Raw genomic sequence first — 18799 nt, 5'->3', positions numbered from 1 at the left:
ATAGTACAAAGACCTTAGGGTACCTCCCCCGACCAGGCAAACAGTTTTCACTTCCTGTCATTGGCATTCTCCCTAAGTACTGAGAGAACCTACGACCTGCATCTAGCCAACAGAATACATCAAAGGTGGTAGGACATCATTTATCCTAGCTGGCTGGAGAGAGGCAGTCCCCTGCTAGCCTTGAAGAAGCAAACAACTGGACTGTCAATTGCATGGAGGGAGGGAGGACCATGTCAGTGTTTTTGAGTAGCTCAGGGACTTAGTCTGAAAATCATAAGCAGGCTTGGGATGTAACTCAGCAGTGGAAGCTCGCCTAGCCTGCTCAAGCACCAAAAGAAACAAACTTCCAAATCACAAGCAACTCCATTCTACAAACAGCCACCGAAGGTTGGATGAAGTTCCTGAGCTCCAGTAGCAATGTAGTCAGGCAGATATCTTTTTTTTATTAAATTTTTATTTTTTATATTAATTACAGTTTATTCATTTTGTATCCCAACTGTAGCCCCCTCCTTAATTCCCTCCCAATCCTACTCTCCCTCCCTCATCTCTTCCCATGCCCCTTTCCAAGTCCACTGATAGGGGAGGTCCTCTTCCCCTTTCATCTGACCCTAGCCTATCAGGTCTCATCAATGCAGACCCTGGCTGCATTGTCCTCCTCTGTGGCCTTGCAAGACTGCTCCCCCCTCATGGGAGGGGGGTGGTCAAATAGCCAGCCACGGAGTTCAGAGTTCGTGTCAGAGACAGGCCCTGTTCCCTTTACTAGGGAACCCATTTGGATACTGAGCTGCCATGGGCTACATCTGTGCAGGGGTTCTAGGTTATCTCCATCATCATCCTTGTTTGGAGTATCCGTCTCAGAAAAGACCCTGACTTGACTGAAGCTTTAAGAAATCCTTCAGTAACTCCCAAGGCACAGAAGCGAGGGGAGAGTAAATGGGCACTGTGTTAAGGCGTTACAACTCAACACAGAGCAGCAGATAGATTCTATAGTTATCAACAGAGTAAGAGCCAATCATGCCAGTGTGCTGGTGGCTGCCTAAAGACTACAAGTCCCATGCTACAGGGAGCCCCTCAGTCCTAAAATGGCTCAGGATGACTGGTTGGCTGCCGGTAGATATGCGAGAAGAACAAAATTCAATAAATAGAAAATATAAGGTACTTGACTATAGAAAACTAAACTTGGGTGGAGGAGAGGGGGAGGTGGCTAGAAAGGAACCAAACCATCTTGTGGAAGTTTCAAATAATTAGCAAAATAACCTAAGATTACATCAAAACCAATTTCCTGTGCCCTTAAAGGAGGCAAGTCCCAAATTAGGAGTGTGAAACTAGGACAATTTTCAAAGCTGTCTTTTATTTCTGGACTTCACTTGGTTACTTTTTGATCTCCCTATTGCTTTCTCCAAGTATTCTCTTTTTTTTTTTTACCTTTTAGAAATATTTTTAGGTACCATTCAAGGTAATGGGCTTCATTATTGCCTTTTCATAGATATGTATCAAAATACTTTGTTGTTATTCATCCCCTTTCCTCAATGCTCATTACTCTCTTTTACACCATCCCAGTCCCTTAATATTTCTTCCTCCTCTCTCAAAATGTCTTTTCTAGTTTCATACCCACTCCCTCTCTCTCTCTCTCTCTCTCACACACACACACACATATGCACGCGAAAAAAAAAAATTCTAGATTCTCCAGGAAATAAAATACATATTGCCAGGCAGTGGTGGTACATGACTGTAATCCCAGATCTCGGGAAGCAGAGGAAAGAGGATCTCCAAGCTTGAGGCCAGCCTGGTCTCCAGAGCAAGTTCCAGGATAGCCAAAGCTACTCACAGAGAAACCCTGTCTCAAAAAAAAGGAAAATATGTATTGTCTTTCTCAGTCTGGCATATTTCTGATTTCCGGTTCTATCCATTTTCCTGCAAATGTAACAATTTCACTTCTCATTATAGCTACATAAAATTCCATTGTGTATACATACACATTTTCTCTATTCAATCATCAGTAGGAGGGCACCTAAGCTGGTTCCAGTTCCTGGCTATTGTGAACAGTACAGCAGTAAACGTGGGTGTGTAATTAGCTCTGTGGTATTCTGACTTAAGAGTTCTTTGCCTATATGTCCCCAACTATTACAAATCAGTTCTCAAGAACCATTATCCCACACTCAATAGCTTTATGTAGAAAACCATTGTCAGTCTTACCATTTAACCACGGGCTATATGCACCTTTCCCACACATTTTAAGCCACTCCACACTCCCATCTCCTCCTGCCCACTCTCAGGTTCATTTACTGAAGATAAGACCTATCAAATGTGTGTCTGATAGTTGATTTACAGTAATAGGAAGAAGGAATCAAAGTCAGAAATATAGACTAGTGGTGTTGAGCCTTAGTGGTCAAGTACAGTGAGGTCTACATTATGGTACCTATTTGTTTGAGATTTTGTGTGGTGGGTTGTTGTTTGGGGTGGTACGTGTCCTCTGACTCTTATTTGGTAATATGTCTTACAGCAAAAAAGAAACAGAGAACAAAAAGGAAAAGATGTAGCTCAGGCTGGCCTGAAGTTCATAATCCCCCCCACACACCTTTCATCTTATTCAGCATTTGCCTAACAGCATGCACCACCAAAACCAGCAAAATTGTGTGTGTGTATGTGTGTGTGTGTTAAGCAGCACGCCATCCAAGCACAGTAACATACATCTGTAATCCCAGCAGTCTGGGAGGCAGATATCTGTGACTTCAAGGCCAGCCTGGTCTACAAAGTGAGTCCAGGACAGCCAAGGGTACTCAGAGAAACCCTGTCTCAGAAAAAAAAAAAAAGACATACACAGTGGAATTCTATTCAGCAGCAGAAGAAAAGGAAAAATTTAAGTAAATAGATATAACTGGAAAATACTATATACTAAGTGAGGTAACCCAAACCCAGAAAGATAAATGCTACATATTCTGTCTTACATGTAGAACTTAACTCCAAATCTTTAGATCCCAGCATACAACCCAAAGCAACTGCAGAAGCCAAGAAACTAGAAAGAGACCATGAAAGGATGCAGGAAGGAGCTCTATATAGGTGGATAGTAGGACACAGCTGCTATGAAGAAGGAAAGAGAGAAACTGGGAGAATCTTCAACTAGGGAAGGATGAGGAAAAGCAACATAGAGGGGAAGGGAGGCAGGAGAGATAAATAACACTAAGGAATTTTTAAGCCATAAAGAAACATTTTATCTCAACTAACAACACATGCTGGAGAGGTTGTGGAGAAAGGGGGACCCTCCTCCACTGCTGGTAGGAATGCAAACTTGTACAACCACTCTGGAAATCAATCTGGCGCTTTCTCAGACAACTAGGAATAGCGCTTCCTCAATATCCAGCCATACCACTCCTAGGCATATATCCAAAGGAGGCTCAAGTACACAATAAGGACATTTGCTCAACCATGTTTGTAGCAGCTTTATTTGTAATAGCCAGAACCTGGAAACAACCAAGATGCCCCTCAACTGAAGAATGGATGCAGAAATTGTGGTACATCTACACAATGGAATATTACTCAGCAATGAAAAATAAGGAAATCATGAAATTTGCAGGTAAATGGTGGGAACTGGAAAGGATCATCCTGAGTGAGCTGTCCCAGAAGCAGAAAGATGCACACGGTATATACTCAATCATAGACATGTAATATAGGATAAACCTCCTAAAATCTGTACATCTAAAGAAACTAATCAAGAGGGAGGACTCTGACTAAAATGCTCAATCCCCATCCCGAAACGCAATGAGGATGGACATCAGAAGAAGAAGAAAACAGGAAACAAGTTAGGAACCCGCCACAGAGGGCCTCTGAAAGGCTCTACCCTGCAGACTATCAAAGCAGATGCTGAGACTTATGGCCAACTGTTGGGCAACGTGCAGGCAATCTTATGAAAGAAGTGGGAAATAGTAAGATCTGGAGAGGACAGGAACCCCACAAGGAGAGCAACAGAACCAGAAAATTTGAACACAGGGGTCTTCCCAGATACTCACACTCCAACTAAGTACCATGCATGGAGATAACCTAGAACCCCTGCACAGATGTAGCCCATGGCAGCTCAGTGTCCAAGTGGGTTTCATAGTAATGGGAAGAGGGACAGCTTCTGACATGAACTGTTTGGCCTGCTCTTTGATCACCTCCCCCTGAGGGGGGAGCAGCCTTACCAGGCCATAGAAGATGACAATGCAGCCACTCCTGATGAGATCTGATAGACTAGGATCAGAAGGAAGGAGAGGGGGACCTCCCCTATCAGTGGACTTGGGGAGGGGCATGTGTGAAGAAGGGGGAGGTAAGGTGGGATTAGGAGGGGAGGAGAGAGGGGTTTATCGGGGACTACAAAGTGAATAAAGTGTAATTAATAAAAGTTAAAAAAAGAAACATTTTATAAGCTTACTTAAAATATACACCGTATATAGATATGTGTATATACAGGTACACACAGGGAGACAGAGACACAGAGACAGAGAGAGAGCACTTAGAAAAACTTGTTCTACAGAGCCAGCCACAGACTCGCTAACAGAAACCCCAGTATCAGACATGAAAAACCTCCCTTCTAGTTATTGGTAAGGGGAATCCAAGGACACTCCCTAAACAATATAGTCTATTGCTATTACATTTCATTGTCTCCTAGAAGTTGAAGATAAATCCCCATCACCGAAGACAGGAGCTGGATCTGACAAGACCTCCCCCCAGGACTAGCTTTCATAGTATCAGAAGGTAAGCTGCCAAGGGAGGAAGAAAAGAAATCAATAGTCCTAGCCAGCTCTGAAGCCTCTCAACCACAATAACCTGCCTAGCAAGATTTCACCAATGGTACAATAACCGAACTTTCATCTTGGAGGTAATCAACAGCTGCTTAATTGGACTTAAGGAATGCTCACTATGATCATTTCTTGCCTAGTACTGGTCTGATACTGTAAAACAACTATCCTTGGGAGACAACCTACTACTGCCATTTGTCCTAAACCAATGTAATTTCTATCTCTATTCCAAATACTTATCCTTATGCCCACGAATAGCTTCTTTTGCAGAAGATGGAGTATATACTACAGAGATCCAAAACTGATCAAAATGCAGAGAATAAACGACCACAAGGTGCCGGCTCCATTTAGTACAACTGTAACACAACCCCTACACCTTAGGCTCAAGGAAAATTAAGGAAGGAGATGTAGAAAGAAAGATAGAAAGAGCCAGAGGATCAGAACCCCTGCTGACAGACTGTCTCTTCTATGTGAGAAGGAAACTGCACCCAGGAAATCTCAGGATTTTGGTTGCATAAACAAGACCTGAGCTGTGACAACATTGATTGACATTCCAATGTGGATGGCAGAAATTCCACAAGGCCTCACTTCTAGGTGAAGAGCTATTGTCAGGTAATGGCTGCTGAGGGACAGCAAAAGCCAGAGAGAACAAGAGTGAGTGAGTGAGAGAGAGCTAATGAAAGCCAGAGAATAAGTTTTCTCCAGGAATAGCCCTGATGTACATAAGAGTAACATTAGATGGACTCTGTGTTGTGTGTGTGTATGTGTGTGTGTGTGTGTGTGTAAAACAATAGTAAATAAAGAAGAGGTCATGTGAACTTGAAAGGGAGAAGTGGGGAATGGGAAGAGTTGGGAGGAGTAGAAATGACGTAAATTTAAAAGGATTAGTAAAAATGCCAGGCACCACAATAGTAACAGAACTGTACTGCAGTTTTCTAAACTGTTGTTTTACTTTCTTTCTTTCTTTCCTTTTTTTTTCACCCCTTTAGACAGTGTCTTGTGTAGCCTGGGCTGGCCTGGAACGCACTATGTAAACCAGGCTGATTTTGAACTCATACAGATCCCATCTGTCTCTGCTTTTTCAGTATTGGGATTAAAAGCGTGCACTGCCACATATTTTTCTTCTTAGTCGAATGTACTGGATTTCTCTACAATTTTGTTCAGATAACTGCATAACTTGGAAACGCTGTTGCTGCTGCTATTGATGTACGACATACTAACATTACTAGTTATATATACACATGAGGGTAAGGGTGTGTGTGTGTATGTGTGTGTGTGTATCTGAATTTTTGGAAACTTCAGCTGTGCTATCAACTCTGGGGAAAAAAGTACCCTTGTTGGCCATGCTGAATTGGCATTGCACAAAAATTAATAGCCATATTGACCTAGAAATATTAAATTTAGGGTGGGCTTTTTTCCATCTGCGTAAGGATAATATACTGTATTAAATACATGAAGTCTTTTCTATGTGGATTTGATTACAGAAACTAATAGAGTATTCTCTAAATAATAAAAAAAGAAAGCCCATGAAAGTCTCGCTAGATTTAAAGGCCCCTGGCACACTCCAGAATATCAATGTGTAGCAGGATGTAGTGGCTAACACCTTTAATCTTAGTACTCAGGGAAGCAGAGACAGACAAATTGTCAGCTGTTCTGGCTCAAAAACCTCTCCCGGCTGATTTATTCTCTTTTACACATTTGTTGTTTTTTTTTTTATTTTTTGTAATTTATTCACTTTATATCCCAAATGTAGCCTCCTCCCTCATCTCCTCCCAATCCCAACCTCTTCCTCTCATTCCCTTCCCTAGTCTACTGATAGGGGAGGTCCTCCTCCACTGCCATCTGACCCTATTCTATCAAGTCTCATGAGGACTGGCTGGATCCTCTTCTTCTGTGGCCTGGCAAGGCTGCATTGCCAGGGAGAGGTGATCAAAGAGCAGACAACCAAGTTCATGGCAGAAGCAGCCCCTGCTCTCCTTATTAGGGATCTCATTTGAAGACTGAGCTACCTCAGTGGGCTACATCTGAACAGGGGTCTAGGTTCTCTCCAAGCATGGTCTTTGGTTGGAGCATCAGTCTCTGCAAGCAAGAGGGCACCAGATCTTACTATATATGGTTATGAGCCATCATATGGTTGCTGGGAATTGAACTCAGGATGTTTGGAAAAACAGCTATTGCTCTTAACCTCTGAGCCATCTCTCCAGCACCCAGCTGTCTTATTCAATCTGATTTTTCTCTGAATTGCTCTGCTGGGCCTCAACCTAACTCCAGCAATCTGTTCTAATCTTCTGGCCCGTTCTCATTCTCTGGCTTGTTCCGCATTCACTTGTGTGTAGCCTGTTTTCTCTTCAACCTGTCTCTATAAAACTCTCCCAGTAAAACTGCCAGTCTACAAAGCAAGTCCAGGACAGCCAAGGCTACACAGAGAAACCCTGTCTTAAAAACAAACAAACAAACAAAAAAGAATGTGCATTCTACATGAAAAGAATTGGGTATTTTCCATGTTCATGTGTGTTTAGAACAATCTCCCAGTATGGCATTGGGCATGAATCAGAAAGGTCACCTATTTTCCTTTGGCATAAAGATCTCTACAATATCACAATGATGACTCACTATAAGTTTTCAAAGTTTTAAAGTTTTCAAAAGGAAACAAATGAACTGATGGAACATGTGTCAACAGGACAAATTCAAATATATATATATACATGTCAATACATATATAAAAAACAAAAGTAGAAAATAGTTTTTAAATCATGCAAACTGAGGTATTGTCTCACTATGAAGACCAACTGGCTTCAAACTTGCTATCCTCCAGCCTCAGCTTCACCAGGGCTGGGATATAGGCATGCCTCCCACTGTACCATACTTCAAATATCCTTTTAATCAGACAATGCCTTGAATCTGGTACTTACTGTATCTGCTGGCATCTACTATCTTAAAAAAAATAAACTTGGCATGGTAGTACATGTTAGTAATCCCAGAACCTGGGAAGTAGAGGGAGGATTAGAAGTTCAAAGTTATCCTAACCTACATAGTGAGTTTGAGACCAGCCTGGACTACATGAGACCATGTCTAAAAATATGCACTATTTCCAACACTATTCTTATCTGGTTGTGGTGGAGCACACCTGTAATCCCAGCACTCAAGGAGGCAAAGGCAGACTGAAAGCTGTGTGGTAGAGGCCATGCTTTTCTACAAAGCAAGTCTAGGGCAGCCAAAGTTACACAGAGAAACCCTGTCTCAGGAAAAAAAAAAAAAAAAACCACTTTTCCTAAACAGTATTCTACCATTATGGTTTTATGGCAGTCCCTCTTAGCTCAAGTATATGTTACAGTGACACACAACTGTAACCCCAGAGCTTCAGAGGCTGACACAAGAGAGTTGATATAAGCTCAAGGCTAGTCTCCCAAAATAACATATGCTATAAAATGATAAACATATAAACATGATCTAAAGAAACAAAAATAAATTGTTTCATTTACATTTTAAAGATTTTATTTTAAGCTAGGCACAGTGGTGCTCACCTTTAACCCCAGTACTTAGAGAAGCAGAGGCAGGTGGATATCTGTGAGTTCAAGGTCAGCCTGGTCTACAAAGAGAATCCAGAACAGCCATGGCTGTTACACAGAGAAACCCTATCTTGAAAAAGACAAAAGAAAAATGATTTTTTTCTTATTTTAATCTAAATCATGAATATATATGGGGGTTCACATTAGTACAGTATCCACAGAAGCCAAAGTGGGGCATCAGAGCCAATGAAGCTAGAGTTACAGGGGGTCATGAGCCATCCAATATAGGTGCTGGGAACTAAACTTACCTGATGAAACAGATGTCCAGCCCCTCATTCATATTTAAGAAATATAGTTCTGGCTAATTATGAACCACAACAATAACCAGCATTTCACAATAACCCCAAAGGTGTAATAGTGACATTCATAACTTCGAGGTAACCAAAACAAGTCTCTAATGGAACTTAAGGCCCATTCAACAAGAAGTAAATAATGCTGGTCCTGAAAAACCTAAACAACTAACTACCCAGAGTTAGTGCAGTCATGTCTCTCTGATGAAAGCCTACAACCACAACTTTACTAAACAAGCATAATTCCTAACTACATTCTAAATATTTGTTTTCATACCCTCAGATAAGTGTAGTTCTCGACCCTCATCAAAGAAACTTCTCTTTGCAACAGATAGAAACCATTACAGGAAACCAGAACCAATCAAAATGCAGAGACAAAGCCCAGTCCCAATTGATAAATCTACAAAACACCATCATACCTAACATTTGGGGATCACTGCAGAAGAGGGAGTGGGCAGATTGAAAGAACAAGAACAAGGAGTTCACTGTGACATTGTTTCTTCTAGTACTCTCAGAACCTACACCCATAAACTCCCACCAACTGCCTAAACACAAGCTGAACAAAGACAACAATAGACATGATAACACATATGGGGGGGAAGGCCAAGAGGCCTTAACCCTATACAAAGAACTACACCAACTTAGAGATTCTGTGAATGGGAGAAACAATCTTCCCCTGGGAAGAATAATTGGCTATCAAATACCAAATGGTCAGCCCCCAAGAATATATAAATGCAGGTAACAGTATACAGACTGAGCAGGTTATACTTAGGAAGATAAGTATATATGCATATAAAAAAATGAATTTTAAAAGAGTCCATGAATTTAAATGAAAGCAAGGAGTCGTATGTGGGAGGGTTTGAAAGCATAAAAAAGAAGGGTGAAATAATGTAATTATGTTATCTCAAAAATTAAAATAATTTAAATTTTTAATTTTTTATTTATTACAATTTATTCACTTTGTATCCCAGCTGTAGCCCCCTTCCTTGTCCTCTTCCAATCCCGTCCTCCCTCCCTCTTCTCCTCCCATGCCCCTTCCCCAGTCCACTAATAGAGGAGGTCCTCCTCCCCTTCTATCTGAACCTAGTCTATCAGGTCTCATCAGGACTGTCTCTCATAGTCTTCCTCTGTGACCTGGTAAGGTGGCCCCTCCCTCAGGGGGAAGTGAACAAAGAGCCAGTCACTGAGTTCATGTCACACACAGCCCCTGTTCCCCTTACTAGGAAGCCCATTTGGAGACTGACGTGCGATCGGCTACATCTGTGCAGGGGGTCTAGGTTATCTCCTTGCATGGTCCTTGGTTAGAGTATCAGTCTCACAAAATACCCCTGTGACCAGAGTTTTTGGTTCTGTTGCTCTTCTTGTGGAGCTCCAGTCCCCTCCAGGCCTTTCTATCTCCCCCTTCTTCCATAAGGTTCCCTGCACTCTGCCCTAAGTTTGGCTATGAGTCTCAGCATCTGCTTTAATACCCTGCTAGGTAGAGTCTTTCTGGTTACTAATCTCATAGCAGAAAAAAAAAAGTTTTCCTGATAAGGATTTTGTTGGTTTTCTTTTACCTGTTGATTTCCTTAATGATTAAGCAGTTTCTTCAAAGCTGTTTTTGTTGTTGTTGTTGTTGTTTTCTTTTTGTTTTTTATTTTGTTTTGTTTTAATTTTCAATTGAGTGACTTGTGATGGCACACACCTGTATTCTCAACACTTGGGAGGTAGTTGTAGAAATTCAAGGTCAACTTTTGCTAATAAAGTATGAGACCAGCTTGGGCTGTGAGACCCTAGGTTGAAATGTTTTACTGACTTCTCAAAGATGAGACTGTGCACAGAGATTTTAAAAACATCCCTACTGAGCTGGAGAGTTGACTCAATGGTCAAGAACACTTGCTGGTCTACAGAGGACCAGGGTTGAATTCCCAGCACCCACATAGCAGCTCATAGCTGTCAGTTACTGCAGATTCAAGGGAATCTGATACCCTTTTCTGACCTTGGTAGGCACCAGGCACACACATAGTACGCATGTATGCACTCGAGGAAAACTCTTATACAAATAAAACAATAAGATAAATAATCTAAAAAAATTTTTAAAAGCCTACTTCTCACAGCCTGGATGTGATTCTTTATCTTAATCCATTATCTGACAATCAGATATTACTTAGAGATTTCCCCCATTCAGAGATTTCTCCTGATAGATTGAACAACATTTTATAACCCATTTTGATGTCCAAGAATGGCCTATCATAAAAATAAAAACCAGAACCAAGCAGTGGTGGCACATGCTTTTGATCCCAGCACTCAGGAAACAGGCAAATCTCTGGGTTCAAGGCCAGACTGGCCTATAGTGTGATTTCCAGGACAGGCAGAGCTGTTACACAGAGAAACTTTGTCTTGAAAAAAATAAAACATAAAGGAAAAGAAAACCAATAATAATCATGACCTGAAATGTGGACAGCATCTCCAGAGGGTGACACCATCTACAAAAAGGACATTATAAAGGAATCTACATGTTTGTTAATTCGTTGAGTCAAATATAAACTTTGTCACTTAGAAGTAGCCATTTTACACTATACAGCTCTCCCAGTTTGTTAAGGACCTCCTACTGTGCCCCAATCAAGGCTACAATCACTTCCCAACAATACAAACCTTCAATACATGGACCTTAAGGAGACTCTTACCAAAGCATAGCAAGTGTTAATGTTTTATATAAAGAAGATTTCATATACATAATTTATAAGTATATAGGTATATAAATCTCATATATATATATGATTTTAGGCATAAAATTTATAAGTATATAGAAATATTTCTATTTCAACTGGAGAAAAACCCCTACAGCAACTTTGAAGGCTTACTTCCCAACAAAATAATGGATGTCGTGGTTTATTTTATGCTCTAAAAAGGAAATAAAATTATTTATTTTTATAGAACATTTATTTCTGGTTAGATTCTTTCTCCTCCTCCTCTCCTTTTTTTGGTTTTTAGAAACAGGGTTTCTCTGTTTAGCATTGGCTGTCCTGTACTTGCTTTGTAGACCAGGATGGCCTTGAACTCCCAGAGATTTTCCTGCCACTACGTCCCTGAGTGCTGGGATTACAGTATGTACCACCACAGTCGGCCTTTCTTCCTTCTTAATAGATAATAATAATTGCTTTTTAAGACAAGGACTCTTACTCAGGCTGGCCTCAACTTAACTATGTAGCTAAAGATAACCTTGAACTTGTGACCGTTCTGCCTCTGAGTGCTTAAAATATCGGTGTGTGCCACCATGCCCCATTCTGTGCAGTGATGTGGACAGAACTCAGTGTTTCATGCATACTAAGCACGCATTCTAACAATTGAGCTAAATCCCCAGCCCTAGATTACAATAATCTTAATCATATGCTTCATAAGAGGAAAACCTGGTTGTTAACCATAGAAACTACCGGGTCTTGTTACTGTCTCCATGATTTGAGCAGTTATACCTGTTGGGCCACTTAAATCTGAACATACAGGCTCCTGTTTAGAAGGGAAAGGAGGAAATTTTCTACATTTGTTTTTAAAGAGCTAATACACTAATGAGGTAAAACAAATGAAATCAGACAGAGCAAACACATATCACCAAAGTGATGGATAAAAGTTAGATGGCCACTGGTTCCCAACTTTGATTACCTTTACGAGTTCAGGGTGACTTTAAATGTTAATTTTTACCTGTACCAAAAGTAGTGGGTTATTCTAATTTGCTAAGTTAAAGCAGGTGTGTTTTATTTTTCTGGGCTGAGCAAGGGAGAAAAAAGCTCAGACTTACTACAAGAAATCTAGGAACAGCCCTTTGGCTAACATCTGAGATAGTCTTTTGCATGCAGTTTTAAGTCTTTGTGACTTGGGTTCTTTTTAGATTACATGTACTTCAAGGAAGCATCGGTTATCACAGGAAAGCCCCCTCTCCAATTTCTGAAGAAACCTCAAACAAATTTCATATGCCCTCTTATCACATTTGAGGTATTACCAACCACAAAATAATTCCAGCCAGATGCATGGCCCAGTTATCTGGGAGCATTGCCTCAGACAATTTAGTAAATTTATTATGCTCAGCAGTATGCTGAGGTCCTTGTAACAGCTACAGTTTGTTTCAGAACACTGACTTCCTCATCACCTTGTGAAACTCAACTGTTTAGCAGCTGTGGCAGAACTATCTTTTTATCAAGGAATGCTACAGGAACAAACAGCCATGCTAAATGCTAAATTCCAAAAGGTGAACCAAGTGGCTAAAATTATGTTCATAAACATATGAGCATGTATGTATGCTCCAGCAATATAAAACAGTCTTGAATGGCAAAAAAAAAAAAAAAAAAAAAAAAAAAAAAAAAAAAAAAAAAAAAAACAGAAGGAAAGAAAGAAAGAAAAACCACACAAAGGAAAAAATATAGCAAGTGAACCATAAAACCCTCAGTACTCCCTAGTAACTATATTTTAAAGCATTGCTCACCACTGTAAATACTCAGTTGTTAATAACTTTCACTTTTTTAAGTAAAGATTCATATTTGGGCATTGATATTAATAATATTATCACCATTTCCTGCTGGTGACATCCGATGACAGACAAAAGGCTTAACAAGCAGTCTTTCTCCAAGCTTCAAGGGAAGCGCAAAACAAAAACAGCACCTGCTGTGAATCATCCCTTCCTCCTTTCCAGGTATAGGGCAGACAGAAAGAAGCTATGACACCCTTTGTTTCATAACTCCACGTCAAAGTCAAGCAACAATAAGATGGGAAACTGCAGCTGTAGACTTCTGAGTCCACCCCTGGAGCCAAATGGGGAACTTACTTTAGACCTGATCAGCGTTCTTCTCTTGCAGCCTTGAGTCCCTGTTCTACATTCAACTGGGCACTCAGGTTTTCCAGTTTCATACTAACAACCAGAAAGGAGTTAATGAACATTTATATGTGGCAGAGACGCACATATCACAAATAGAAAGAGAGGACAACGTGCAGCCCTACCCTAGGCCCAGAGCCCTACAGACAGACATACACACCCTTCAAGTTCAAATCCCAGCAAGGCACCGGAGAGTGTAGTCAACAAAGGGAGGGGCAGGAGCAAGGAACAGAGGTTAAAGCAGACAGCAGCCAAAACAAACATCACTTCCAGAACACGGTAAACTTTGGGTCTGGGAGACTGTAGAACCCCTAGAAATGAGAGCGCACCCAAGCACTGGGCGAGGAGGAGATAAGCTGCAGAGGAGGCTAGTGTCCCTGGGGACAAGGGCGTCGCCGCCATCCTTGGCTGAGAACAACACCCCCCTCTTTTTGCCGCCCTGGCCGCCGCCTTCCAGATCCCCAAGAATAGTCATTGTTGCCCCATTCTTCCCATAGACACTGTCCCCCACAGACCCGCTAGGGATAAGGGAGCGCAGAGACATACCTGGTGCAGTGTCTCCTTCGGCAGCTGCGACGCTCGGAACAGATCAGCCACCGGACCGGCAGCCGCAACAGTAGTGCAGGAGGCGATCCTGGTAGCCTCGGGGTGCCCAGAAGCGGGGATCCCGCTTGCAGACCCTGCACAGCGCGCGAAGAGCTCAGAGTAGCACTGCTGCTCGCTATCGCTCAACAGCAGCGGCGTCCCCGCGCAGCAGCCTCCGCCCGCCGCCACCTCCATAGGGCCTTTCGGTGGGGTCGGAGCCAAGTGCCTTCTCCTGCTGAGGTGCCGGTGCCTCCGCCAGAGCCACCACCGCCTCCTTGGCCTCCGAAGCCGCCGCCCCCAAGCCCCGCAGCTGCAGCGCCACCGCTTCCTCCAAGCGGACGCCGGCCCCGCCCCCGGGCTTGAAATGTTGTGCCTCCGCTGCACGGCACATGGAAACTGGCGCCACACCGACCAATCACAGCCCAGCATCCCACCTGGGCCCCTCCTCCAACGCCCGCCCTGTCCCGCCCCTTTGCCAGGTAAGGAGCAGAACTCCACCTGCTGCCTTCCCAAGCCTTTCACCTGCTCTGTGGGCGAGGCCAGACGGGGAGAGCTGCTGCCAGCTCCCCTCCAAGCCCACGGGTCTCCTGGGGGGTTGGGGGAGCATCTTGGGCTCTCCACCCTGCCTAGCAAGGGAAATCTGGACGCAAACACTAGAACAACAGCGCCTTTTTTTCAGAGGACGGGGAAAACTGAGATGTTTTCTTGTTAGGAGTCCGGAACAGATGTGGTGTCCACTTAGAAAAGAGACCAGGCCCGAAAAGTTGGGTTTTCTTGTCTCTTGTACCGCCTATGTCCTGAAAAGCTAGAGAACTGAGATGTTCTTATGGATGGGGTCTCAGCGCCTCCCCAGAACTTTAAAGATGATGATGGGGTTAGGCAGATCACTGTATTTGAGACCAGCTTTTCTCAAGTGTGCCTCTGATCTAGATTTGACCCTTACTAAGAAATGACAAGCTTTGGTAGCATTCCTGTAATCCCAGCACTCTGGAAGGCAGAGGCAGGCGGATCTCTGTGAGTTCAAGCCTGCCTGGTCTACAAAGCAACTTCGGGACATGAAAGGGTACACAGAGAAAGCCTGTCTCAAAAAACAAACAACAACAACAACAACAAAAATCAAACAAACAAAGAAATGGCAGCAGTTACTCTGAAGTCCTAGACGAAAGAGGGGGAGGAAAACGTCTCTTTTGGCAGATTCGAGGTACATTCTGCTCCACTGCTCTACTGAAATCTAGGGAACAGTTGGTGGGAGGCACTGTGTGGAAAATTTATGCTTCTATTATTTTTATCATTATTATTGTTATTATTATTATTATTATTACAATTTATTCACTTTGTAAACCAGCTGTAACTGCCTTCTTTATCTCCTCCCAGTTCCACCCTTCCCTCCTTCTCCCCTCCTTACGTCCCTTCCCTAGTCCACTGATAAGGAAGGTCCTCCTCCACGACTATCTGGCCTGAGCCTGTCAGGTCTCATCAGGACTGTCTGGATCCTCTTTCTCTGTGGCCTAGTAAAGCTACCTCGCCAGGTAGAAGACATTAAAGAGCAGGTAACAGAGTCCATGCCAGTGACTACCCCTGCCCCCCTTTCTAGGGAACACACTTGGAGACTGAGCTGCCATGGGTGACGTTTGATCAGGGGGTCTAGGTCCTCTCCATGAATAGTCCTTGTTTGGAGTATTGGTCTCTGCAGGGCCCCCAAGGGCCCAGATATTTTGGCTCTGTTGCTCTCCTTGTGGAGCTCCTGTCTACTCCAGGTCTTTCTATCTCCTCCTCCTTTCATAAGATTCCCTGCACTCTGCCCAAAGTTTGGCTATGAGTCTCAGCATCTGCTTTGATACCCTCCTGGGTAGAGTCTTTCAGAAGCCCTATGTCGTAGGCTCCTGAAAGTACTGACCTCTGTAACACAGAGTCCTTGACTTCTGGAATGATGATTTTTTTAAAGGCATCTAGCTCCGAAAACACTTTTATTGGCAGGAAAACAAGCATTTTTTTTTTTAATTTTTGTCCAAAATTTGTCGAAGTTCCTACCAAAAAGTCAACACTAGCACCCAGAACTTTAAAAACCCTGCTGTTCTAGTCAAGGTTCTGTGAAGAGAAAGTCTATGGTAAGTGTGGTGGCTAATATTTATAACCCTAACAGTAGGAGGCTGGGGCAGGAGAATCACTAAAATTTTGCAGCTACTGTAGACTACATAGTGAATTCCAAGTTAGCCTGCAAAAAGAAAAAAGGCCACAAAATAATATGCCAGAAGAAAAATGTCTGCCTCACAACAATACTGCAAATTTCAGCAAACATCTTATGTATTTGTATTTTTTCCAAAAGAAAAATCTGTTTTTATTTTTTAGACAGGGTCTCTCTACATAGCCCTGGCTGTCCTGGAACTTACTATGTAAAGCAGGCTGGCCTCAAACTCAGAGAGATCTGCCTGTCTTTGCCTCCCAAGTGCTGAGTTTAAAGGCGTGTGACACCGCACTAGACTCCAAAACAAAACTCTTAAGTGCCATTGTTCTTGAGAAGAGTTGCACAAATGTACTCAGTATAAATGCATGCCTCACTGCAAAACACTAACCCAAAAGGGGGGGGGGGATTGTTCATGGTTCCACACTAATAAAAGTACCCGTTAGAGCTGGACCTGGTGGCACATACCTTTTTTTAAGTTAATTCATTATCTTTACAATCTATTCATTTTGTATCCCGATTGTAGCCCCCTCCCTCATCTCCTCCCAGTCCCACGCCCCTTCCTCTTTCCCACATCCCCTTCCCCTAGTCCACTGGTAGGGGAGGTCCTCCTCCACTGCCATCCTACCCTAGTCTATCTGGTCTCATCAGGACTGCCTGGATACTCTTCTTCTGTGGCCTGACAAGGCCACATCCCCAGGGGCAAGTGATCAAAGAGCCAGCCACTGAGTTCATGTTAGAGACTGCCCCTGCTCCCTTTACTAGGGAACCCACATGGAGACTAAGCTGCCTTTGGGCTACATCAAACCTGGGGTCTAGGTCCTCTCTGTGCATGGTCCTTGATTGAGACATCAGTCTCTGCAAGACCCTGTGGGCCCAAGTTTTGGCTCACACCTTTTGAAACCCAAACTCAAAACTCAGAAGACAGAGGCAAGCAGATCTCTGTGAGTTTGTGTGTGTGTGTGTATGTGTGTGTGTGTGTGTAGATAGATAGATAGATAGATAGATAGATAGATAGATAGATAGATAGACAGATAGACAGATAAATGGTATACTCCATCCCAAATCGTGTTATTTTAATTAAAGCATGAAGCAGCCAGATGTGGCAAATACCTGTAATCCTAGCATTCCAGAAGCAGACTAGCCAGAGCAGAAAAAAGCAAAAACCAAGAAATATTATCAATGATAATAAATATACTTTGATATTATAGTCAACTAAAATAACGACCAATGGAAGGAAGAGAAAACAGGGAATAAGTCATGAGATGGAGAATGCTCATAAAAGAAAGGGGAAGAAAGAGAAGAAGGAAAGAAAAAAAAAGAAATGTGTCAACCTCAGTTATGGCCAGAGTTATACTTCCCTTTGGACTCTGGAGAAATTAAAATAGAGAAGAAGATCCATGGTAGGGATATGACTCAGCAGCACAGCATATGACTAGCATGTGCCAAGCACAAGGATGACCTGCAGGGACAAAGAAGAAAAAGTAAAGAATATTCAGGCCAAGCATGTTAGCAGCTAAGTGAAGTCCTGAACTTCTAGACAAACTCCTGTGTTAATATGCCACTTCCCACAGAGACTCCTGAAAAACACACACACACACACACACACACACACACACACACACACATATATATATATATATATATATATATATATATCATATATGTATCATATTTTCATGGACTCCTGAAAAAATACATATATATATGTATATGATACATATATGATACATATATATATGATGTCATAGCCACTGACATTCTATGTATGTATTTATTCATTTATTTGTTTATTCACTTTACCTCTTGATAGTATCTCCCTCCCTCCTCTCTTCCCCCATCATCCCTCCTGTATTCCTCAGAAAAGGGGAAGTCCCCCTACCAACCTACCCTAGCTCATCAAGTTGCTTCAGGGCTTAGTGTGTCTTCTTCAGAACCCTGTGGTCTGGTGAGGGTATCCTGCCAGGGCAAAGTGATCCAAGAGCGGGCAACAGGCCATGTCAGAGACAGCCCCACATGAAGCCTGAGCTGCCCATCGGCTGGCTACATCTATGTAGAGGGCTTAGGTCCAGTTCGTGCATGGTCCTTGGTTGATGCTTCAGCCTCAGCAAGCCCCTCTGAGCCCTGGTTAGTTGGCTATGTAGATCTTCTTGTGGAGCTCCTGTCACCTCAAGGTTCTTTCCTCTTTCCTCCCACTTTTCCCTTTTCTTTTTTTTTTTTTTTTCAACTTTTAGGAACTTTTTTTTCCTTCCACCTTTTTCCTCCTGCTCAGGTGTCTGCAGAGGAACTCAGGACCGCTCAGTGGTGGCTCCAACCACTCTGTAGCCTGCACTGTGGATGCTGTTGGCCAGTCCTCAGTAGCTGGCTGGGCACTCCAGTCTTCAGTAGGGAACTTCTGGATGGGTACAGAGGGCACCTGCATACCCTCAGACCAGTCTGCCACCTCTGGCTGAGCAGCAGTGAACTAAGGTGCTGGTGCAGTTCATTCGCCCTGGAATTCCTCCTTGGTCACGGCCTTCTCAGCAGCAGCCTGCTCCTCCTTCTCAATCTCCGCT

At 42.8% G+C, this 18799-nt stretch overlaps 1 protein-coding gene across 7 annotated transcripts in view; it reads right to left on the bottom strand.

The window, feature by feature from the left end:
• The window catches only part of Reps2 (RALBP1 associated Eps domain containing 2), a 262097-nt gene extending 247690 nt beyond the window's left edge, over nt 1-14407 (bottom strand). For 4 of the 7 annotated variants that reach the window (XM_060375351.1, XM_060375353.1, XM_060375352.1 and 1 more), the window contains exon 1: nt 14024-14404. In XM_060375351.1, the coding sequence (XP_060231334.1) occupies nt 14024-14257 (234 nt within the window). In that variant the 5' untranslated portion in view covers nt 14258-14404. Of the gene's footprint in view, nt 1-14023 lie in introns of all 7 variants that reach the window. The other 3 variants (XM_060375349.1, XM_060375348.1, XM_060375347.1) reach the window with 3 other exon arrangements.
• Nucleotides 14408-18799: the final 4392 nt, after the last annotated feature.

The sequence above is a fragment of the Meriones unguiculatus genome, chromosome X (genome assembly GCF_030254825.1).
Source record: "Meriones unguiculatus strain TT.TT164.6M chromosome X, Bangor_MerUng_6.1, whole genome shotgun sequence".
Lineage (NCBI taxonomy): Eukaryota > Metazoa > Chordata > Mammalia > Rodentia > Muridae > Meriones > Meriones unguiculatus.
The sequence above is the reverse complement of the archived record's forward strand: the minus strand, read 5'-3'. Positions and strand labels throughout refer to the sequence as shown.